Source organism: Pipra filicauda, unplaced genomic scaffold, assembly GCF_003945595.2.
Source record: "Pipra filicauda isolate LSUMZ 115617 unplaced genomic scaffold, ASM394559v2 scaffold8_size5757611_pilon, whole genome shotgun sequence".
NCBI lineage: Eukaryota > Metazoa > Chordata > Aves > Passeriformes > Pipridae > Pipra > Pipra filicauda.
In genome coordinates this window covers 5263858-5289092 of record NW_024105087.1, presented here as the reverse complement: position 1 = coordinate 5289092, position 25235 = coordinate 5263858, and the positions used below count along the sequence as shown (strand labels likewise).

Below are 25235 nucleotides of genomic sequence, written 5' to 3'. Positions count from 1 at the left end.
GTACTCTTCCTGAGTTACCTGCACTTTCTTCCAAACATCATACACCCTTTTTTTTCCCCCTGAGTTCCAGCAAAAGCTCCCTGTTTAGCCAGGTTGGTCTTCTTCCTCGCCAGCTCATCTTTCAGCACATAGGGACTGCTCTTGTGCCTTCAAGATTTCCTTTTTAAAGTATGTCCCGCCTTCCCGGACCCCTTTGTTTTTAAGGACTGTTTCCCAGGCACTCTCTGAAGCAGTGTCCTGGACAAGCCAAAGTCCATCCTCTCAAGTCCAAGGTACAGGTTTTGTTACTCCTTACTTCACCGAGAATCAAAAATCATTTTGTGGTCACTATGCCTAAGACAGCCCCCGACCACCACATCTCCCACCAGCCCTTCCCTGTTCGTAAACGGCTTCCTCAGTGTATGGTGCCCTGTGTGCATAAGTCTTGGCAGAACTGGAAGGGATCACTTTCATTGTTGACAGTTAGTCATAAGTTATTGAAAGACTAATAAATGTCTTGCACTGAGACACTCCTGATAATGAAGGGAGTCATCCTAAGGTTTCCACCTACGTGAGGCCTAATTTCCAGGTCAGTTAATCCAATGAGACTCTCTTCATTGGCTTCCATGGCTATTGACTCTGGCCTGTGATCCAATGCTGAATTAAATTAAGCCTAAAAATTTAACTGACGTTCATAACCTTATGCTCCACGGTATCCTACAGAACGGAATTCTATTTCCTTTGAGTTAACTATTTGCTGTACTGCTGTTACATGTAACATTCCTCACTACTGTTTTCAAATAGAACTGGACGCAAAAAATTGCACCAAAAATCCTACAGTTATTGACTGAATGGACGGAGACTTTTCCTTACGATTTCCGAGACGAAAGAATGATGAGGAACTTAAAGGAGTTGGCACAAAGAATAGCCAGTGGGGATGAGGTAAGTTATCTGTACACAGAGCTATTGGATAAAAAGGCATTCCTTTTACTGCTTTGATATTGCAGGTTTGTTGCTGTTAGTAGCATGGTATGGCCCTGGGTGGTTAAGCTAACTTACTGTGAAGGTGCTGGTAGGCAAAAAGTTCTATCTGGCACCTAGGCCTAGGAAGAAACCACACAGCATAAACAGATCTCTTTCAAAGCATGGGCAAGGTTCTCCTCGTCCCGAAGCCCATAACATAATTCCATATTTTGCAGACCGGCACAATTTGGTGGATGTTAGCATTTGTCATTTTAGTGATTCTGCCTGGAAGAAGCCAGCTAAAAAGCCTGGAAGCCTTGCTTATCTGAGAAATCCTTATCCATGGTGATAATTTCTTCTATTTAGTTGGAATTAGTTTTGTTGGAATTGGGCCTTTGACCTGTAGGTCAATGGAAAAGTTAATAACAGGTTGGGGAAAAGTTTCTAAAAGAAGACTAGACCAGGAAGAATTGTCTTGAGCTTACAACATCAGCTATGGACTCAGAGGAGAGCTGTCACATCCCTTCCCCTAGGTGAAGCACACGAGGAAATCACTTGACCTTTTTCTAAGTCCCACTTTTCAGATGAAAGTTCCATGGAGGTATTATGAAATATTTTGATGTTTAACCGATGATTGTCTTTTGACTACTGAAACAAACTCAGCCAAAAGCCAAGGCTTATATTTACTTAGTGGAAAGGCAATTAGCAAGGTTTCAATAAAGCAGATCCTGTGTAGCTGGCATAATAGTAAGATTACAAAGGACCCTGGAGTGGCATTTGGAAGAACTATAAACACAAAGAGCGATTGCTAAATGGCATCGTGTCTCCAGTGTCCCTCAGGGGCTGGTGTTCCTTATGTAAACTTTTGAATAAAGATATGGATGAGGCAGCAAACAGCACATTTACAAGCATGTAGGTAAGAGCTGGGAGGAGCTGAGTGCTGCCAAAGGCCTAGGAAGATCTTGAGAGGCTGTAAACAAGGATGGAAGAGAACAAACCTAAAGGGAATTTGAAAGCTGAAATACATTTTGATGTTGTGAAAGTGGGGAGGGATGAAAGAGGATGAGACAAGAGAGTGAGATGCAGTATGAAATACAAATGAAGAAGAGACTGAATTTGATGGGCAAGCTGAGAGTTGCTGCAAGATAGCTAGAGGGAGCTTTGGACAGTGAAGAGGCAATAAGTTTACCTTCACTGTGGGGGTGCCAGGAGGCCTCTTTCCCTGTACAGTGCTCCTGTACTGTTGCTTTTTTTATAGGTACTCTTAATAGGAAGGTAGGAAACTGAAGTTCACTTCAAGAAAAGTAGTAAGATTGAGGACTCACACCCACTTGAAAAATACCCATTGGCACGAGAAGAAAGAACTGTTTAGCCTGGAGGAAGTTGAGTTGGTGGATGCAAGAGTGAAATGAGATGAGTGAAGGGCTGCCTACAGTGAAGTTTCTGGCTATACAGACAGTTTAAACAGTGAAATCATATACTGAGGGGAAAGACAGCTGTACAAAACTGCTGCAAAATGAGCGCTAGGGAGCAATCTTACTCTGACAGAGAGCTATGAATCTTTTCTAGTCTAGCTTTGAGGGGGTTTTGACTTTGAAGTTTCCTTCAGAAAGACAAAGGGAAAGCAAACGCTGCAGTAAATTGATTTGTTTTATTGTGAACTGCTTGGAACAGTAAATGGCAATTTCCTTGACCTTGCTTTTCTACAGATTGCTTGGATTTGTGTGAGTCATAACCTTAAAGGATCCAAAGGAATCAATGTTTCCTATTCCTGTTCTCTATTGCTCTTCTACTTGTAGCTTCTTATTCCACTTCCTGAATTAGTGAACTCTGGTACTATTAAGAGCTGTCAGTAAGAGTCCACCTAAAATGGCTCACTGTGCTAACATATTGCTCCTTCAAAAAAACATTTTTGGAAAAAGCTTGGGAGGGAAATAGCAAGTTCATCAGAATAAAGGAAACATTGCTGCCTTGGGCTGATCACACCGTAGTGTGCTGCCAATAGATTTTGGATGATCCTTTTTGCAGTCACTGAGATGTTGCTTTAGTGGCTTTAGGATGGTATGTGGAATGTGGGAGAGTAACCACCTTGGTTACACGGATCTGTCTGCTTAAGAGTTGAGTCCTGCCTCTCCTTTGTCACTCCTGTTAACTTAAACTGCTACATGAAAAGGCCTGCAAAGGAGAGATAACAGAGAGATGGTTTTATCTTCTCCTTTTTCTCAGATTCACTGCAAGTTTTAACTCTGACTTTGGTGAAACTGGTCTTGATTTGCTCCAGAGAGAAGCAGGCCCTTTATTAATCACTTATTTTTTCCTGTGGTCTTAAGCAGGAGAAGATGGAGCATTTTCATGTCTTGTGTTTTTTTCCTCCACTGGTTGGTGACACTTTTCAGGAAGTGGATCATGCACATCTTTTCTGCTGTTCCTTGAGCTAACTGATTCAGTATTGAATCTGTGAGACAATCACTGTTTAAATCCTCATCTGGATTCCTTTTGGTCTGATGAAATGCTAATATTACAAATTCACATAGTAGAGCTTATCTTAAGTTGACAACAGGCATCAGCATCCATCTGTTTTGGTGTCATGCAGACTTTAATACTGTATTCTCACATTGTGAAAATGTCTCCTGATTGTTCAATGTCATAACAGATGTATCGGAAGAATGTACAGCAGCTCCTCCAGAACCTGATCCGGAAGCTTGCTGCTGTCAGCCAGTATGAGGAAGTGCTTGCAAAAATTGATGCCACATCCACAGATCGCCTCACGGTTCTGAAGACCAAGCCCCAGTCCATCCAGAGGGACATAATCACAGTCTGCAATGATCCCTACGTGTTAGCTCAGCAGCTGACACACATAGAGCTTGTGAGTTGTTATGCTTCTAAGTATGATTTCATCCTTCCCCTCTGTTTGAAGTGCAGGTTAACGTGGGATATGACTTGGCTGCTTCTGTGCTTTGTTTAGGAGAGACTCAATTATATTGGACCAGAAGAATTTATCCAGGCGTTTGTGCAGAAGGATCCTTTGAATAATGACAAGGTAATTGGAACAGATCTGGAGCAACTCTGAAATGCAGCATTTAACATCATGGAGCTCACTCAGGTGCACCATGAGCTGGAAGTGAGGTCCAGAAATAAATGAGGACCAGTAGAATCAAACTTTATAATGAAAAGGCTTTAGTATTCCTCTTAAACATTATGTTAACGCTTTTTTCTTTCTGGAGCTCCAGAACTCAGCCAACAAATTGATTTTTTGAAAGAAAACCCACAAAACCACATTTGCCGCAGTCTACAGCTGGAAGAGGCTGAGTTTGGCTTTGGCATTACTCAGTTTCAACATCTGTTCTTCCTTTTAGTAAACTGAACTCTTTGCAGCAAATTGGCAAGTGGGGCACTTTGCAGGTAGGGCATACATCACAAAAAGGGGACAGTGAGCTCTAGATCTATGTGAGATGAAGGGCAAAGATGCAGTGGTTTTAACTGGCCGTGATAGAGTTGTCATCTCCTTGAGTGCTATTTGCAAGATGACTTTTTTTTTTATGTTTTTCAAGTTGACATATGCTCTGTAAGTGAACTGTGCCAAAGTCAGTCTGTTAAAACTTGAATTAACTGTCCTCCTTAAAACTGACAAACAGAATAGAGTGCCACAAGTTTACAATTTGATGTTCAGTCAGATGGTCTCTGACAATGATTTTGTAGGTGGAGATCATTAAAGCTGCTGTCTACCCCTTTTTAGGCAACCCTGAGTTGTGGTATGGGAATCATTCCAAGATGCTACAGAATAGCACTGGTCAGGAAAGGGAAAATCCAATCAAAATGGTAGAGCTAATCTCCAAAAGTTAGGATGCAGTGTGTCAGCTTGTCATCAACAGCTGAACATAATGTGCCCATGGATTGGCCTGACCTCTGCTTTCTTTCTGCACTTGCAGAGAGCATAATGTTATGTTTCTGTATATTCCTGTGTGGAACAGGAGTAAGGACTGAAACACTGTTCATATTCAAGAAAGCTTTAAGCAGATACTTGGCTTTGATTGTTTGCATAAGTCTATTCTAAGTCCTTAAAGCATCCTGGTAGGACTTAAAGCACGTGATGGATTCCACGTGCCTGCTCAAGGGCTTTACTGGGCCGACAGCTCAGAAAGAAGTTATACATGCTCACATACTATCACTGCTGCTTTCCCTCCAAGGTTTTTGTCACTTTGGGTAAATGAGTTATTCCTGGTTGTTTGACAATGTTTGGGAGTGGCAAGGCAGAAAGCCAAAAGGTCTCTCAGGGAAAAGACAAAAACTGCACTAAAAGCTGCTATTTTTCTTCTGTCTGTAGAGCTGCTATGGAGATCAAAAGAAGACTCGGAATCTCGAAGCCTATGTGGAATGGTTTAACAGGCTCAGTTACTTGGTTGCAACAGAAATCTGTATGGTGAGCAAGGACTTGTGCTGAAAGATTTTTTTTTTTAGTCTATTTATCTAAAACTGTGAAGCCTTTTCAGGATTGGTACCTTTTGGACTTTTCATTCTCTCAGCTCTGTACTTTTTCACATTTGGATGAAGTCAGCACACGTCTGAAGAGGAAATAAGTTCAGTGTTTTCAGCACTGTACTGGTGTCTCAGCCTTGTTCCTGTGGCACAGTGGCGATGCTATGCTGGGTTAGCCCTTCTTGGTACAGGAGTGCATCTGGCCTGCAGTTCTCTCCTGTGACAGCCCCTTGTGAATGGACCCTCTTCCCTGTTCTTCTGTTCTTCATATCCTTCTTCTTAGCAGAGCCCCTTTGCCTCTTGTCCTTGCTCTCTACCTGGCTGGCATCTGGATTGTCTTTGCTGTCCAGAATGCTTTTGAACACAATAGTGTGAGTTCCTCTACATGTAAAGAATAGTGTGAGGCTGTGGCACATGTGGAAAAGACTTTTAACAGGGGTGTTGTTTCTTTTGGGGATGCGTCAGAGTGCTCTGTTTCCTGCTGAGCATAACACTGTAATGGCATCTCTTGCAGCATGTGAAGAAGAAGCACAGAGCAAGAGTGATAGAATATTTCATCGATGTGGCACGGGAATGTTTTAACATTGGCAACTTTAACTCCTTAATGGCTATTATTTGTAAGTATGTGTACTGAGATATTGTGTCCCTGTTTGAATCTGGATAAAGGAAGCACAGTGCTTTACACAAAAGTCTGCTGCTTGGCTTGCTCAGCAGCGTGAAGTTGGGAGGGAAAGTGGTGGAGAATTGCTCAACACTGTTGTAATACCATGTAGTATAAATTACTCAAAACCAAAGTTTTCATTGCAACTGTTGAGAGATCTAAATCCCCACTTTTTAAAATCAGCTTCAGGGCTAAATTGAAATGGTAACTTTTCCTGTAATATGGAAAATTGATTTCCTCCATAATTTCTATCGTACAATAAATATCCTAGTGGTTTAAAAATTTCACAGCTGTTTACATCTAATAGGAAAATATCGGGAATATTTGTTTTAATTTGAAATGCAAAAACTTCATAGTTATGTGTCATTTTCAATGAAGTACGTAAGAGATGGTGTTGTGAACACTCATTTGAGCTTTCCTACTGTATATTCATGTTTTATCAAATCCCTATTAAATAATATCATAGCATTTTTTCAGATCTTTCATTCTGTAAAAGGTGTAGATTTTGTTTCCAAGCTTGTTTTGGAATCTAAAGAAAACAATGAGTTCAATTTCTTGAGTAGCTCTGTTAAATATTTGTTATTGTTAATAGGTCCTTTGCTTTAGAAATACCTGCTAGTCCTAGCTACTTCCAAGATTTTTTTCCAATAATACTTCAACAGTCTTTTTCTCTTACATCAAGCTGGCATGAATATGAGTCCTGTGTCTCGATTAAAGAAAACCTGGGCTAAAGTGAAGACTGCCAAATTTGACATTCTTGAGGTAACTTTGGCTAATATTTGGACAGGGGACTGTTAATAGCATTTTACTTTTAACTGCTCTAAAATACAAGTTTGGCTTCATTATGACATGTTTAATTTTGTATATTTGTGCTGTTAATGGAAGTTCTAGAAGACATAATAAGAATTGTCCAGATGACTTCTGCTCTTTTGATTTGGAAGAAAGAAAATGAAGTTTGTTTGTTTAGGTTTTTTAATTTCCAAACCCACCTCCTAAGAATTATGAAAAAAAAAATAGATAAGCCCTTTAAAGGGAGATATATTTGAGAGGGCTTGTGTAGACTGACCTTATGCAGTTCTGCCTTTGAAAATCAAGTTGAGCTGTAAGGCAGCTGCCTTGCACTTACAAAGGGATTTGTCTTGAATTAATCGATTGACACTTACCTTCAGATGGTAGAGAACTCGGTCAAAGATCATGTAGGTGCAGCACTGTACGTGTTTGTGATTTACCCAAGAGATTATTTGCCAGCTACCTAATTATCCTGCTGTAAATGACAATCAGTTAATTCAGGTTATTTATTAGTAAGGTAATGTAATGTTTTGTACTTGACGCAAGCATGAAATATTTATTAATATCATCAGGAGATCGGACTTGTGTTCTGGCAACAGATTAAAACTGGGTCACTGTAGCCACCTCACGCTCCCTTCCCCCACCCTTGGGTGGAAAATAACCTTCCTTGCTTTAAGGGTGGCTGCACAGCTCAAGGTTACAGCCCTATTTCCTTTGACCTGATTATGCAGGCTGGACTTTGCTGGTTAGGGTCATGCTTTGTGAGCCATGCAGTCATCCCAGTCATCAAGGTGAGCAGTGGAGCGGTGAGGTGGGGGCACTACCAACTTTAGGTGTCTGATCTTGTTTTGCCATTGCAAATGGATCAGCTCTGAGAAACCTGCACATTAGGAAGAACAGAATATTAGTGCTAACCCATTGTTTTCTTTATTTCATGGTTTTGACTTTTGAATTAGAATTGGGCTACCTTCTTTTTTGAGAGAGAGAGAAAGGAGGTCCATGAAGCTGCCTTTTCTTTCCTGCCCCTGACTTGTACTGGATCCCTTGTTGTGCTGAGTGAATATTTTTTAAAATAAAATTCTCTTCTGACCAAATGAACAGATAAAGAGATACCATAGTCCTCCAAAAAGCTGTACTGGGGGTGCTGTTCAGAAGACCTTTCCCTTTCTTAAAATAGTTGCTCAACTGAAAAAGGATTGTCTTGGTGATACCACTATCTCATTATTTAAATTCCTTCATGCCTTGTAGCATCAGATGGACCCTTCCAGCAATTTTTATAATTACCGAACTGCTCTGCGTGGAGCCACTCAGAGGTCCCTGACAGCTCATAGCAACAGAGAGAAGGTATGTTTACAAAGGACTTGGCAGGAGGCAAAATGAAATGTGCTTGTTATGTTTTGTGGTAAACTTTTATCCTGGAAGTCTGACTCTAAACGACTCTGCCTCTGGTGGGGTTGTAAAAAGCCTCTTAGGGCTGCCAGTCCAGTTCAGTGCTGACAGAGCTGCAGACATTAAATGGTTGCTTTGATTGTTTAAATAAAGTAAGTATAGTACCTCAGCTCTTTTTTTTTTTTTTTTTTTTTTTTTTTTTGACAGAGAACTGTATCTCACAAACCAGTAAAACAGATGGAAAGGCTAAGGACTGAAATGAGGTTGCTAGCAATTTGTTTTTATATAGCTGCTACTTGTGCTAAATTTTAAGTGATTTATGGCTTAGGGTGGAAAATACTTTAAAACTTGCTCAGAAAAGGTTTTCTGAAACTCAAATCTAGACAGAGCTGTGGAATCCCCTTCCTGTGTTATAGTCTTCAGATGAACTTTGGAGTTTTTTAGTGGGAATGGTGACATTAATCAGGTGTTTGTGCAATGCACTGGGTTAAAATCCACCTTCCAGATTCAAGGGTGACTGTGAACTATATGTTAATAGAGGTGGTACTTTTTTTTTAGTCTTAAAATGAATTAGCTTTTGAGAAATAAACTCTATTTTGTCATACATTAATGCAGAATCTCAGCTGTAGTTCTTGTGGAAAGGAACCAAATAGCTTCCTAGCTGCTCTCCACTTAGAAGCAGTTGCTCATCAACTGCTTATCATATTAGGACTGTGTTTAATAAATCTGATCTTATTGCTCATAGAGTGAACTACCAGGGAGATGAAGCAAATCCATGTGCTCTCAGCTGGTCTATAGTGTTGTTATACAGGGAATTTTTTTCTGAGTCCTAAGGATCTGTTCAAATATCATTCGAAGTACCAGAAGTTTAAGATGCTTACTTTTTTTCAGAGAAAAGTGAGTTTTAAGGCTTCAAAGAAAGAACTTACAACTATTGGAAAACTGCAGTGAAGTCTTCCATGGAAATAGTGATAAGGGGTATTTGTTTTATCCTCAGTTGTAAGAAGGATGTGCAGCTGTGAAAATTTTAGTAGGATGAAAATTAAAATAGAACCACTTTAAGAATGCGAGAATGTTCCAGCGTTCTCCAAAGAAAAACACTTTGATTTGTTCAGTTGGCAGGAAATGCTTCATTTTAAGCCAATGAGTACCAAAGTTCAATTTCTTGCATGAGCTCAGGGAGCTGTAGTTCAAAAACCATTTGTGCTGCTAGCCCCATATTTTCCCTGCTGTGTTTTAATGCACCTCCCCTTGTTTACCATCCTGTCAAGAGGGAAAGCTACACTACGAGATACCCTGTGGGGATTACATGTCAGAAGTAGGCACCTCTGAGCATTTATCTCCTGGAATCTGCAAGGAAGAATGAAAAAATGAAAACAAGAGGGACGTGACATAGAAACAAAATGTTAGGCATATTGTTGTTCTAAACACGTCTCATAGCCACAGCTGACAAGCAGTGAAGTGCTAACGGGTGCTTTGGTTGTGATCTTGAGGGAGCTACGTTGCCAAGAGGAGTTCAAGTTAATGGAAGCAGTTTGGCACAGAGATGAAAGTAAAACTATAGGGATTAGCTTGCCATTTAAGGGAGGACTTTGTGAAGAGGCATCATGTATTTTAAAATGTAGTGAATGCAAAATTTTTATGTGGTGAGAGAGAGAGATATCACAGAGATCTTAGTCCTTTGGTATTTTGCTTATCTTTTGTACCACCCGGCTTCCTTTTGTTTTTCTCTGTAGAGCATTATGTCTTGTTTCAGGACCAGACTGAGAATAACATTGTTCTTTCCTTAGATCGTGATACCTTTCTTCAGCCTCTTGATCAAAGATATTTACTTCCTCAATGAGGGTTGTGCCAATCGTCTTCCAAATGGTCATGTCAATTTTGAAGTAAGTAGAGCACTGGGTGGGGTATTGATAGAGGGCCAGCCACTTTAACAGAAAACTGAATCATACCACGGTCCAACTTCCGCTGGATTCTGGGAAGAGCAAAATTAGACTGGAATTTGAGTATATGTGTTATTTCTCAGAGGAGCTGAGACATAGTCAGGAAGAAGCAGTTTTTTTGAAGATTGAGTGTCTATAGAAACTTTCAATATTCATAAATTTTTAGTGGAGGAAAGAGTCAGAACTTTTTCCCAGTGCTCAAATTCATCTCAATGTTTCAATTTACAAGTTTATTATGCTTAATGACAAAATCATTCAAATTAGTATTTTAGAGCTTATTTTTTAAATGCTCATATAAAAGGTGAGTTCTTTCTTTGACAGGATATGTAGGCAGTATTTTCATACATGTAAGTCAGAGATTGTCTCTGAAGAAACATGTGATAGAGCAGCAGTGAAGGAGTCTCTTGTCTTTCAGTAGCTCTGCCTCTGATTTTATGCTTGTTACCCAACAGTGTGGATTACCCAGTGCTTTGTTTTCTGGTACTTTCAGTTTTTAAGAAACCTGGATCATTCACACAAAATTACAGTGCATTTGACTTGTAGTCATTGACCTGAATTATCCTGATTCTAAAGCTTGGCTGTGCAATAATCTGGAATGTCCTTTTGCTCAAGGAATCCATGTGCACTTGAGGCATGTTAAACTTTAATTGAAAGAGTTTATCAATGAATGACATCAGCACACTACATGGAGAGGGTTTATTTTTGGCATAAATTTCCAGCAAGAAAATAGAGCATTTCAGATTAGCTAACTAACAAAAAGCATCTGGATTTTGAAATGTCGGTATTCAGTGTCTAGAGACTTCTGATGTGAAAATCACTAAGTATTTTATTGCAAAACATAAAGCATGAGCATCATCGAAGTTAAAGGTTGGCATAAGAAGTGTTACCAGCTCCTTGAAAAGAAACTAAGTGCAGTTCCTGATCTGCTATATTTGTATTCATAAATAACAGCAATTTTACCAAGGTGAAAGAGTGGGAAGTTAGAGCAGTTTGAAACATGAACACAAAAGTTAGAAACTGAGTTGTTGAGTCAGATCATTTTCAATTCTATCTTAAAACCTGGGGACAGTCCAAGGCTTAGACTCAAAACCAAGATCTCTCTCTCTTTTTGAAAAAGTGTTTAAAGCAGTTCAACATATAGCACCTCTTCTGTTTTCTATTCCGACAGAAATTTTGGGAACTGGCAAAACAAGTCAGTGAATTTATGACATGGAAGCAAGTGGAGTGTCCTTTTGAAAGGGATTGGAAGATTCTGCAGTACTTGCTTACTGTCCCAGTCTTCAGTGATGATGGTAAGGAGCTCTGGACTTCCTGCAGGTCTGATGTCACTGGCCACTGCTTAATCTCTTTCCACCTTAAGTTGTGGCTTCCTCACAGTTTGTCCTGAGACATCTCTGTCTGGCAAGTAAACAACCCTTCTCCCTTACAAATGGCAGAGAAGATAAGATTTTTCTTTTATATGCATGTGGTCTGTGATAGCCAACATTGTCCTTTTCTCTGAAATGGAATGAAAAAAATTGATGTGGTCCCTCTAAATGTCATATGAAATGTATTTATATGAATTTTCAGGATACTTTGCACTAAAGGGTGCTGCTTGAGAAAGAAAAGAGGGACTTCACTGGTTACTTACAAAGCAACGTGTCCCTGGGCTCAATTTTTTTTCCATTTGAGTGCTCTCTTCTACTCATGCACTTGAGTTTTCACTAGTTGGTTTTTTGCCCCCTCAGGGTAGTCTTTGTTCTCATGCACAGTTTGTTAGTATCGTCTGGGCGCAATTATAGGCAATGCTGTACCTCCTAATGGGATTCTGGAGCCCTAATCTGGGAGATGGATAATACATGCCTGCTTCATTTAACTCAGTCCGCTTTTCAGGGAGAGCAAATTTTAAAATGCCAGTAGGCCTAACATAATGTATTTTCTTCTGATTGCAGCACTTTACTTGGCTTCCTATGAAAGCGAAAGTCCCGAGAATCACATTGAAAAGGACAGATGGAAGACACTGAGGTTTGTGTCAGAGGTTACCCGGATCAATAAACAAACAGAATGGGATACAGAGCAAGCATCAAACAGTTAAAACCAAATGGCACACTACATGTTTCAACAGATGGAGCACAGTATCATTGTAAATCCCCCCTCCAATCTGGGACTCTTGGAAAAATATAGAACAATCGGTCTTTATATCTTAAACCCTCTCAGTCCTTCTTTCCCTCAGAAAATGGGAATTAGAATAAGTAATTTTGTATCTTAATTTCTTGTGTTACTCAGTGTAGGAAAAAAATATTTTCTAAACTCCAAGAAACCTCCACCCCCTTACAAGTACAATACAGAGCACTCTGGTTTCCAAGCAGATGTTTTCGCAGCAACTGCCTCCCTTTATGCACCAGCCTTTCAGACAGGGCTGAGGTTTGCACAAAGATCACTCTGGGCCAAATGAATTCATAAAACCACTTAACAATGTAGAGTCCAGGCTGGGAAAAACAAATTTCATCAAAATCATATTTTTGGCTTTTCTTCTACTGCCGGTTGAATATAGCCTCATCAAGTCTTTCATTTCTACTAGCTATGGAAGGATGCATGAACCATTATGACATTGTTTTAGACCATGCTTTGCCATTTGAATTTTAATTTTTCCTTTTTTCTTTAAGTTGAATTCATGGCAGCAGAGAAAACTAATCAGGTGCATAAATAGATGCAGAATTAAGCAGGTGTAGGAACAGTCTGTGTTTTCCCCCCGAAGCCATACCTCCACTTTACTCTTAAGACTGATGATATGCCAAGGAACTGGCCACCAGTCAGGTGTCCTTGTCACCATTGCAGGCAGCTGGTGTGTGAACATCTAGAGGTACCAATGGGTATAACATCCCAACTCTTACACTCTGCAGCACTGCAAAGAGACACCGCACACCACAACCCTAAGGATTCTCCTTAGGCCATGTTGTTTTTTCCTGGAATATCACGAGGGGGACGTAACGATTGCATTTGTTTAATTCCACTTATTTTGAGGAGGAGACAGAAAGTTACTCACATCAGGGCACAGACAACTCCATGTTACACAAGGTGGCAAGATGAAAATCTGCAGTAACACAAATCTCGGCTTCACAGGATCCTTTTCGTAGGCACTCCGAAGCTGTCTGAGAAGATTTACATCATTCTAATGATTGTCTTTACCTATTTACATTTCCCTCTTCCTTTCAGGTCAGCGCTTCTGGGCAGAGTCTAGTGCACAAGATGTCTGGTGTTGCTGCATTATGTGGATTACCAAGGGGCATGGCTTGGTTTATTCTTCTGTACGCTGAGTGGCATTCGAAGTGATGAACAATGTGCAGTCAGTTGCGATATTGTGTCAGCAACAGTGAAAGAAGTTTACTCAAGAACAAACAGGCAGCTTCTCACATCTGACAGATGAGATAAAATCACAGCCCCCTCAGCTGTGATTCAGGCTTAAGTATTGATTGAGAACAGTGCTGACAGAATCCTTTGAAGATCTCAGATGCCGCCTATGAATCATTTCACACCTGGATGAAATATTCTTCCTTTTTTGCTGCAGCTTGCTGCTATGAGGACTCTGCAGAGTTTGCAGCAGATTACAAAGGGGAAATAGTCACCATTCCTTTCAGTGAAACCCAAGCCTGCATTGAAAAGCTCCCATTCCTAGTAAGCTGAATATAGCCCAGAAGTTTGCCTGATTGGGATTGCTGAGAAGGAAAAGGACTGGACACAACAAATTGGCTACTGAGGAGAGTTTCTCTCCACCACTATAATAGTGACTGTGGTTTTTTTCTTTTTCCAATATGTTTTTGAGTTGGCTGCTGGTAGGCAAACTCATTATTATTGTAAGTTATTTAAAAAAATATATAGTAATAAAAATCAAAGCTGTGGTAGAAAATACACCTGCTATAAAAATATAGGACCTATGTAGCTCTACAACTTCTAGAGAGGTTTTTACTTTTGTTCACTTCTTTACAACTAACCACTACATGTTACAGACATTTTTATTTTTACTGTATGGTTTTGTTACTCTAATTTTCCATACTTGACCTTCTTCTTGTATTAGGTTGAACAAGCTGACTTTTATAGAATAGTCTTTGAGAAACTGGTGTACAAACTGCATTGAAATATGAAAGTATGTTTTTATTAAGTAATTTTTGTAACTGCTTTTTTTCGGAAAGGCTAACAATGGAGAACACAATCCACTTTGACTGAAAGAGCAAGATGCCAAAAAGAAAAAAAAGAGGCTTTTCTCAAATACAGCTATGAACAAAAGAGTATTCCTGTGTATCTGCTTTAGGGATTATGTTTATGACTGTGAATTAGTCCACTGTGTTACACACCTGATAAGTTTTTAGTAGCTCTGAATACTTGGTCGCTCTATCCATCCTAAGAGGAACTGATGGGAAAAAAAACCCAAACATGTAGCTGTTGATCACCCTGGATGCCAAATCAATAAGCAAAAGTACATACTTGGCAAAAAAAAAAAAAAAGGTATTTGCAATTATTCTGCCACAGTTATTTTAAAAAAAAAAAAAAGAATAAATATATGTATTTGTTGCACTGCATCTCTTGAGTTTTCAGATAAGCTGGTTTTTATGTTCTGTCCATGACTTTTCAGGCAAGTATTTTAATTTTGAGTTCTGTAAGAACTGCTGAAGCAGCCTTCATCAACAAGGATACTGTCCTTGACTATGACCTGTTTGCTGGTACAGGGTGCTGGAAGTTACATATTCCATAGGGACCATCACCAGGGCCTCGAGCCCTGCCAGTGGAGAAGGATTCCTTTCCTTCTCTCCCATTCATGGAGTTAAAGTGAAGGAGAAAGAAGAAGCTAACTCTTTGAAAGGAGAAGACTGCTTCTGCAGTTCAAAGACTGGCCTCCCAGCTTTCATCAGGTGAGGTCTTTCCCATCTTCCCCTCTACGTCCTTCCCCTCTTGTGGATGCTTATAGACAAGGCTTAATTTATGTACAAATGTGGGGAAAATCAAGGCTGTGGTAGAAAATACACCTGCTATAAAAATATAGGACCTGTTTAGCTCTACAACTTCTAGGGAGGTTTTCACTTTTGTTCACTTCTTTACAACTAACCACTACATGTTACAGATGTTCTTATTTTTACTGTATGGTTTTGTTACTCTAATTTTCCATACTTGACCTTATTTATGCAGTTGGATTGAAGCCTTTGTAAATAAAACGAGAAATAGCACTACTCAGTCTCCGTCCAGAGAGTGGGCTTTGTGTGTTTTGTGGGCCAGAAAAGGGAGCACAAAGAGGAGCTTTGGTATAGAGAGAGCTCAAGGTATGGAAAGGTGGCTGCTGCCATGGCACAGAAGATCAGCAGCAGGTGCAGGAGCCTGTGACTGGTGCTTGAAAGGGGAATGCCTCAGGCAAGCCTGTAGCCATTATTGAACTCTGTGTTTGATGTTAAAATCACTGTGCCCTCTGCTACATCATTGGATGCAGCCACTGTGCTGAGTTTAAATTTTGAACATCCAGAGCTACTGTCAGACTGTTGAACCACTGGCTTGGAAACAGCCATTCCCATCTGTCTCTAGCAAATAAGAGAAAAAATGACTGATTCTTCTGTGGTCAACCAGCTCCTAAAAGAAACATCACAAACTCTCTGAAATGAGGAGTTCCAAGAACTCATTAATTCTACAAGCTGAGCGTTCAGACACAACTCAGTATCCCAGCTCAACGCTGACAGATGCTCAGTGCTTCATGGGGACTGAAGCAACATCAATGTCTCCTGTATAAATGGCTCAAACATTACTTATTTCTTTGTGGTGCACTTTTTTCTTTTTTGGTGCAGAGACAAAAACTCTGTCTTATGGATCCTTGTGAACCAATGTGTTCCAAAGTGTCTAGATGTCTGGCTGAGCCTGCAAGAATAGTACCTGTCATTATCATCCAGCTATTTCCCTTTTCTCCTATTTGGAAAAATCTTCGTGGCATTATCAGGGAAAGAATAATCAGTTGCATGCAAAAATGTGCAAAAGCCTATTTACAACTGTCATCTCTAAAAGAGCAAGCAAGAGCCTATGCCTCAACGAGAGTATTTTGTGTTTGGCATGGTGGTTTTTGTGAACCTTCCCAGACAGACTTATTGACAGAGCTGAAACTGGCTCTTGATCGAGCACTAAAAAGAACTTTTTTTTTGGCTAATAGGCAAAATGTCGTTCACTACAAGACTTCTGTTATTCTAGGGAATATTCCCTGTCATTCTGGGAGGCTTTCCTTGTACTAGTTGTGTGTAGCAGGCTCCTTTGTGGGCTTCTTGCAGTATTTCTGCTGGAAAAGGAGAACAGACCTTTTGTAGTCCACCAGTGCCTGTTTTTTCTCTCAGCTCCTCTGTCTCATCTTGGTCATGCTGAGCAGATTTTTCCCACATAAAGGGGAAAGTTAATCCCTTAGAGATGCATTCCCTCACAGCTGCCTCTGTTCTGCTGCTGTCAGTCAGATCCAGATAGGCTGCTTCTACCAAGCAGCTGTATCCTGTGCTTTATGCTCGTGGGGTCCTGTGTCATCAGTTGTTTTTTTATCTTGAGAACATGGCTGGCAAGGATACTTGCAACTTTACTGTGGTTAGTCGTGTGCTAAGCTGACACTTCACACTCAAAAATTGATCAGTGAGCTTAGAAGTGAGAGTTTAGCACCAGAAAGGGTGACACCAACTGACACTTTGTCATTATGCCGCATTAATAAGCTCTTGTGGAATGTGTTTTTTTCTTTCTCCTTTATTAGAAAGTTTTAGCTATAGTGTGACCCAAAAAGATGTCTCATCATAAGCCAAGTACACTGTCCTTCTTTCATGGAGATTGCTTTTCAGGAAGAAAAATGTAAAAGATAATGTGAGTAAAGCAGCTGTTTTTCATCGGTTATTTATATAGCCAAAGTGGTCTAAGTGCCAGTGATGCTCTGAGGCAGGATTTCCTGCTTTCTGGTAGTGTTTTTCTCCCCTATCTTGTGAAGTCCAGAAGTTGGAAGGGGAAGTGGTCCTTAGGTGCTCCAGAGAGCAATAAACCAAACAAAATGGTGTTACAGCAGGATCCTCTGCAGGCCCCAAAATTTGGTCAAGTGGTCAAAAGATTAAATAACTTTCCTTAGAAAGAAACCAGCAAGCCATTAACCAGTCCTTATTGTCTGATAACTCAGTAGCATTGACATGTAGAATGCCTCACTGATTTTCAAATGTGTTTTTCTTGGGTGAATGTTGTATATAGAAGACCACCACAAAGAGCTGTGTTTGAAAGTTCAAGGTTACGAGTGATTCAGAACAGTGTGAATGATGGGGGCAAAGTTGTTCAAAGCAGCTCATCATGTCAGTCAAACAGATCGACCCCATTTTTATGATGATCCATCTATTGATAAGGCTGCTTTTAGTGACAGAAGTATGTTTTGAAGCTACTGTGGGAGGCATTAAAGCTACCACCATGATACTTTGATTTCTGTTTAACCATAAAGGTATTGACACACTGGGACAGCTTTTTTATTTCTATTTGTGTGTACAACTGTGATAGTAGGATAGAAGGTTTACTATTTTTTCAGTAATAGAGAAACATGTTTTCTTTGCTGCATCTTTCAGAACTAAGCCATCTTCCACATTTCTAATCCTGACAACCTGCTGAAAATTAGAAATAGAAAAACAAGACAGAATACATGTGAAAAACTATGCTTCTTGCTCATTTTAATATTTACAGGAGGACTCTTTCCACTAGAGGCTGGTAGAAAATCAGAAATAATTAGGGCTGGGAGAAAGTCAGTTATTTGAGAAGGAATTACACTTTCCCTATACCTCTTCTTCTGTGGACAGTTCAGAGAGTTGCAGTTCTGCTTTTCCACAAAAGGCATTAGAAGAGGATCTATGGAGTAACAGGAAAGAGAATCTGTTAAGAAATTAATTTGCAGCCCTTTCCTGAGGCATATCACATTGTGACCAGCAGTATTGAACAGGAAGAAGTGCAAGCAATAGAAGTTTGGCTTACAATAGTTAGTTTGACATGCACATGTTGAACTTCAGGTTTGCTGCCAAAGAAGCTCCACTGATTCTTAGAAATACCACAGTGACTCTCTAGTAAAGGAAGTCAGAGATGTACTGTATCTGCTACCAGGCTTAAAAGGAAATAACATCAAATACCAACAAGAGTACCCTAATAGTGTGACAGCAGAAGTTTGTATAAAATCAGAACAATTAGTAAGAAATATACTTACCCATGTGGTTAGGTGATAGTTCGAAGAAACAGCACATGAAACATGAGATAAAAAAAAATAAAGGATATTTTTTTGGGCTGCATACAACATGATGTTTCTCCCTACTGCTGCTGAGAGGGTAACAATCTACTCTGATGCTAACAGTGGAGAACATTGCTGATTTTTCTTAATTTCTGTTTGAGCAAAAGTTACTTCTTTGATACTTACTTCTGTTTGGCAGTTTAGAATCAGACATAGAGGAAGTAGCAGGTGGTGTTCCTTGATCCCTGTGTGAGCCAATTTGATAACCAGCAGAACTAGTATTCACAGGCAGTTTTCCCCACCAAAAAAAAAGAAGTTATTTACAGCATTACATATTCTCAAGGAACATCACAGAGAACAGATCTCATTTGAAGATCCAGCTTGAATTCTGAGGGCTGAGCATTAAGGAGACCTGATCTGTGAATCTCTATTTCAACAGATCTACAGTAAAAACTTTAAACTGCAATACATGTTGAGCTATATACACAAAAGAGTAGTGAAAATATCTTCTGGAGCAATGTTCACAGGGTATGTCATTACCAGATTAAGTTTCAAGAAAAAAAGAAAGGTAAGTGTATGAGAACAGAGCATCACAGTGTTAGTTTTCTAACAGACAAAATTTTCCTTACAATTCATGCAAAATCAAATGCAGATTCATCACAGAAGGTTGCTTTCATAATACAGAGTTTTAGGACACAGTACACTTTTTTTGGTATGCTGTTAGATACTTGTTATACTTAAGAAACAATCAGTCACCACCTTTAGAAGCAAAGTGTGCATTTATTTAAGTCCGTATTTACTCCTGTCTATACAAATTTCCATAGAAGCATAATTAATTGGATTATTTAAGTGCTGCTTTTCTTCACAAAGAATAAAACTCTTTCCTTTTTATTAACTACCTTGCAAAATAATAGTTACATAATATCTTGCGAAGAGTATCAGTTTTATATTTAGCTGGTTTTCAGTAATTATTTGTGAATATAGTAATGAAATTAATGTATCAGAGGCCTGGTTTGTTTTAAACAGCTGCTTCAGTGATATCTGAGGTTGGTATCCCAGGGGTGTACTTCAGTTGCCTGCAGGCAGAGCAGGAGTTCAGGTGTCTTGGGGTGTTAGGTACTCTTCACTTGTGATGGGCAGGCTTGGCCCAGGAGCTCAGGAGACCCAGATCCTTCCAGGGGAGCTACAGGGAGAAACCCTCTATATGTCTTGAAGAGGCAAAAGGGGCCTAGAGGGCAAAGTCTGGTCATGGGCAATTACAGGCACCTGCTGGCAGCACACAGAATATTTCAGGCACGATTCTCATTGGGAGCCTGAGACTTTGTTGGCAGTGGAGAAAGCTAAGCAGTTGACAGCCAAAATGGTGCTGTTTCCATAACCCGACAGCTTTGGCTGTTGGTTTGCTTGGAGGTCTGAATAGTTAACAGTGAAGGAAAGAAAGGAAGAGTTGCATTTCAACTAGCTCCAGCACAACTGAGTTTTCAGTGAAGAGTGTTATACAGTTGTTTTGTTTACATGGCTTATTTTTAGTCCGCTACCTTTGAGTTCAGTTTTAAAAATTGCAGGAGTTTTCTTCCTACTGAAGAAAAAGGAGAGTGAATGTTCATCCCTCTCGCCCAAGGAGAGGGCACTGACATTGCAGGTGCAACTGGCTGTTGCCTTGTGGCTCCTTCTTCAGTGTCCCTGTCCCTTTAAGCCCATTTCATTCCAAGGACTTTCCTGTTTTCAATATGTGGATGGCAAACTGTAGTCTGAGGCAGGGTGCCCTCTTGTGATATAAATGAAACAAATCTGGGAGGACTTGAGGAAATAAGAATGAAGGTCCACAAGAAGAGATGTGTTCAGATTGTGACCATACCCAGCAGCCAGCAACTGCTCTATTTGCATACGCTTCAACTTCTACCAACATGTTTTAACTTAGCCCATATTGCAGCTGATTTCACTGAATGGGCAGGGGACTGGCACACCACAGGAGTTTCTGAGTTTCTTCCATGGGATAGAGAAGTCTCCAGCTGCGTATGGACAGGGTGAGAGCTGGAACAACTTGGCCATCATGTAATGGTTGTCCCAGGGAAAGTCCCCTGAGCACATGACAGATGTTATCTTGCTTAATGCCCTACTGAAAATTGTTCAGATATTCTGAGTTGGAGACAAAGTAAAATGCAAAATGAAAGAAACAAAAGCATCAAGATCATGGTCAGAGATTTCTCCCTGTAATTTTACAACCTACTGAGTCAAAATTGAACTCATTGAAATGTCCCTCTTGGGATTGACCATATGGGGCATATAATTCAACATAAATTTTCTCTTGTAGTTCCTTTATTTCCTCTAACTGTGGAAGGAGAGGTGGAAACCCCAAAAGAACTTTGTGTGGAGAAAAAAGCAACAAGCCTGCTGTCACACACATATATACTCAAGTACTTGGGGAATTAACCCAATGAGTATACAAAAATATTTTTAGATAAATTTGTTCTCCCTCTCTCCCCTTCCCCCTGCCCCATCAGTGGTCAAATGCAAAAATGTTAGTTGTAATTACTGCCTCTCACCATTTGTTTTCAGTCACATTCTTGCAGCTTTTGTCAGTCCATTCATGTATCAGTTTGGTATCGCATTGCTTCCACAACCTCCTGTAATCAGACAAGTCATCTAATTTACAATTTTGAATTTACATGGTTGTAGAATAAATTGTATAGTGTGAGCTAATATCAGCAGGCTGGCTCCGGCTTTTCCACCTACAAATATCTGAAAACAAAATGGCATTAAAATAATTGTCTGAAGTTGAAGAAATTACTTGTCTTGGAAACACACTAAGTCTCAAAGAAACTCTGAACAGAGATAGAGAGAGACCACAGCTAGAGGTTGGGATTATCTGCTTATTCTTGAGATTAGTCTTTTGTATCAAATTACATTTGTATTTGGCTCTTCAGGCAAAAGAGCTTTGTATACTGAGAGTTTCACCTGATGTCACACTTAGAGCCAGGGTGTTGCACATGTAATTTAAGACACTGGAGAGAACCAGGCACCTCCAGAACTTGATTCATCTCATCTAAGGTGAATCCTTCTTTGCTGCACTTCCTGGAAAAGTTAAAAATAGGGTTGATCCTACCTTTAGCAGATGGAGTATGGAATAGTCCTTCACCCTACATATTTCTATATTTCTACTCTCTATGTGTGTTCTACCTGCATGGTATCTCTGTGGGAGAGCCTGAAGACCCATCCAAATATATTGTACGCTGGAGGATCTGTGTTTCACATAAAACAGTTCTTCAGCACGTACTAAAACAAAGTGATGTGTAACTCTTTTCCCCCATTGCACTGCACAGCCAAAGCAGAGGCTGGTGGAGCTGCAAATGCTACAAGTTGCTAGTGGATATTGTGAAGATATTATTTCCCCCCATTCTCATTTGTACTGTAATCATTGCATTCACTGAACTAAAACCAGAAAATACCAACAAAAGAGAAATAGCTTTTACTGTTCTTCAGTGGTCATTTAGAATATCTCATTTCCTGACATTATTTTACCTGTCTCAAAGGCAATTCAGAAGGACGAGCATGATGAGCAGGCTGACCACCTGCCCTGACCTCAACACATAGATTTGGAATCAGACTATAATGGAGAACCATTTGCAGCCAGGTGGGGACCCACAAAAACTGCTGGACATGGTGCAAGGGATTGAATTTCTTACACAGGGAAAGAGAACAGAGATCAGGCTTCTCCTGGGAAGCTATAAGATAGGATAGTTAGGCAGTGTGAGATCTGTGGAATGTTTACAACATGCCTGCAAAGTGTGAGTGATGAAACGGCACACGTGATGGGAGAAACACCTGCTAGATGAAGATTGGCCACCAGGTTAATGTGGCCCCCTTGGTTCCATCAAGACTGGCAGGTGCTGCAGTCTCACAGTGGTACAGCTATCACCATGGGGACTAGAAGCTTTCTGCTGGGAAAGCAAACAGGAGTAGCATCCTAGGAGGAATAAACAAGCCTATATGTCATCACAGAGTGCCACTTGAGCTAGAGTCAGATAATGAAAGCTCTTTCAAAAACAAAGCCACCCAGGAATGGGCTGCAGATCAGGGAATAAATAGACTGGGTACACCATATTCCCTGTCACCCTTGGCCAGGTGGAAAGATAGAGTTGTACAATGGCTTACTTAAAGCCATGCCTATGTGCCCTGGAGAAAGAGAATCTCCAGGGGTGGGAACCTTCCCTCCAGGAAGTTATGTGACTAATCAGCACAAGGCCAGGAAATTGGCATCCTGAGTGTCCTCGTTTTTTGCCCTACAGAAAACTTTATATTCCCAGGCAAAAAAGTGCTAGTCAGGTGTGTGAATCCTTGGATTGGGAAGTGAGTTTGTGTTTCTCACCCTGCATCTGTCGAAATCCCTTAGGAGAAAACGAGATCTTAGCCTCTAATTCCAAAGGGGGAGATTTCCTTAGCACATAAACATGTTCTTGTTTTCAGTAGGAGCATGTACTTGGTATGAGTCGGTCCATTTTTATACTGAGGATGGTGTTGGTGCATGTTCAGTTTATTCAGTATGTACATAATAAATAGCTGAAATACAACCAAATCTTGATAGGGTTATAAAATCTGTAACACTGCTGTTGCCTCAGAAATGGGTCAATTGCTCTCTGCTGAGCAGTTAGAAACTGCATTGTCACGAAGTTCATATTTAAGTTAAAAATATATTTTTCTACTTTGTTCCTATGGGACTCATTATTTTGGGGAGTATTCTATACGTGCTGTACACTCACTTTTGCTACTCCTTGTGTCCTGGCTTGATCAGCCAAGGATTGTTTCTCAGGATTTTTGTTCACCGTGGCAGGTAATCTAGGTAACACTGACTGAAATCAGTTTGGGTTTGAAGTTCAGTTTCACAGGATGATAATGTTGTGCTGATGACACAGTAAGTTTAATGAGAAAGAGGAGTTACATCTAGAAAAAGATTGGAGTTGATACATAAAAAAATTATTTTAAAAAATTAGGTGTTAATCCAGAATCCAGTCCCTTCCCACTTCTTTTACATATACATGTATGTGTGTGTCTGTGTGTCTCTGTCTGTGTGTCTGTGTGTATATATCTTCATATATTCAGGCATTTTAGTGCTGATGCTATATATAAGGAGAGGGGCAAAAAAAAAAGTAGTTTTACAACCAGTCAGACCCATTTCAGTGCACAGATCTGGGCCAAGTGCAGAATGTAGAGATATTTGCAAAATGCATCTATGAGACATCTGTGCCACTTTTCAAATAGGGTGAAGCTAAGGGCGCCATTCAATTGTGCTGCATTTGCCAAACTGATTGTGGCCATCAAACAAAGCAAAACCAAGAAAAGCAGAAAGTTCATGCGAACTTTGGTAAAAATCTACTTCTGTATTTTTTTCAGACTACAATGTGTTTTCTTATGCTTACATACAAGTGACATACAAGTTTGCTGTCGGTTCTAAACCAGTTCTGCCATTGCCAATTTACTGTTTGCCCATTGCTTGTGGGTTTTACTGCACAGCTGCACTATGAGTGATTGCTTCCACTATGACATGGGGATGGTGGAGTAAAAGCTGACTAGGAAAGCCAATTTATCCTCAGGTGTGGGAAGCATCTCACCTCACCTCAGATATATCTGCATTATACTGGTGCTGTTGTGCTCTTTCTAAAGAAAAGGAGAGTTCTCCAGATATCCCCTTCTGTCAATGTCATAAGAAGCAACACCATGAACATGCATTTCAGCTTGCCTCTCTTGAGAATTCCCCCAAGAATCCGTTTTGATTACAAAGGTTGGAACTGAAACTAATGATTTCTTTAGCAGGGACGAGGGTGGTTTTGCTAAAATGGTTTTATATACAGTCATGCAGGGCATTTTCTATGGTGCTTTCCATGAGGTCCTCAGACTCCTTTAAGTAAGGTATGGAACAATGATACCACCTTCAGATGTGATTCATCCTGATTTTTTTGCCACAGTGCTAAGGGCAGTTGTCCTCCAATAAAACAGCTCTAAAAATATTTCTTAAGGAGGGTGGTCATGTAAGTGTCACAGAAAAAGCCTGGGAGCAGCCCTCCTGCAGAAGCATTCAGCAATTGACATCTTCATTGGTGATTTAATGGGTTTTTCTCGGAGCACTCAAGAACTTCTCTCCATTGGAGAGTTTTTTTAGGATTAGGCATATTATAATTGTCTCTGGGTTTTCTTATCTGTGTTCCCCCTGAGTGCCTCCTTTTTAACAGGCAAACTGTATGTCCACATTTGCCTGTAGAGCAGAGCCATTCTTCCTCCTTGTTGGGTCATTTGCTGAATGTTCCTCAGTGTGCCTGGAGCCAACAGCCACAGGATGTGATAGACAAGGTAACACTGCAGGAATAACTCGCAGTCTGTTGGTTGCACAGTCTGGCCTTTCTTCTAAACACGCAGGAGCAGCGGGTTTCCGAGACTTGATGGGGGCAGAAAATGAGCAGCAAGGCAGAGAGGGAATAAAAGTGAAAATCAATCCTTGCTGCATAGCAGAATTTGGTTTTTCTACCACTAGGCCACAGTGTAGGAAAAAAAGACTGTGCATCCCTCCCTTGTTCGGCTTCCCTTGTTCAGCTGCCATCCCGAGCTCGACCACCAGATGTCTGCACTGAACAGAAAACTGAAATGTGACCCTGAGAAGAGCAGCTGGGAAAAAAAGGAAAGAGGACAAAGGGACAGGGAGGGAAAATGCAAAGGGACCTGTAAAGTTTTATTGCCAGGTCTGAACACCTTTGAGTCAGGGATGACCCTTAGGCTTCTACTGTTGAACTTTTGTTTCATAGTCCAGGACTATATTCCC

At 40.3% G+C, this 25235-nt stretch overlaps 1 protein-coding gene across 1 annotated transcript in view; it reads left to right on the top strand.

The window, feature by feature from the left end:
- The window catches only part of RASGEF1B (RasGEF domain family member 1B), a 33289-nt gene extending 17871 nt beyond the window's left edge, over positions 1-15418 (top strand). The window contains exons 4-14 of the mRNA XM_027738545.2: positions 784-921; positions 3596-3808; positions 3908-3982; positions 5267-5362; positions 5933-6035; positions 6762-6841; positions 8117-8212; positions 10048-10143; positions 11369-11492; positions 12132-12204; positions 13396-15418. Of these exons, the coding sequence (XP_027594346.1) occupies positions 784-921; positions 3596-3808; positions 3908-3982; positions 5267-5362; positions 5933-6035; positions 6762-6841; positions 8117-8212; positions 10048-10143; positions 11369-11492; positions 12132-12204; positions 13396-13420 (1119 nt within the window). The 3' untranslated portion in view covers positions 13421-15418. The remainder of the gene's footprint in view (positions 1-783; positions 922-3595; positions 3809-3907; positions 3983-5266; positions 5363-5932; positions 6036-6761; positions 6842-8116; positions 8213-10047; positions 10144-11368; positions 11493-12131; positions 12205-13395) is intronic.
- The last annotated feature ends 9817 nt before the right edge of the window (positions 15419-25235 follow it).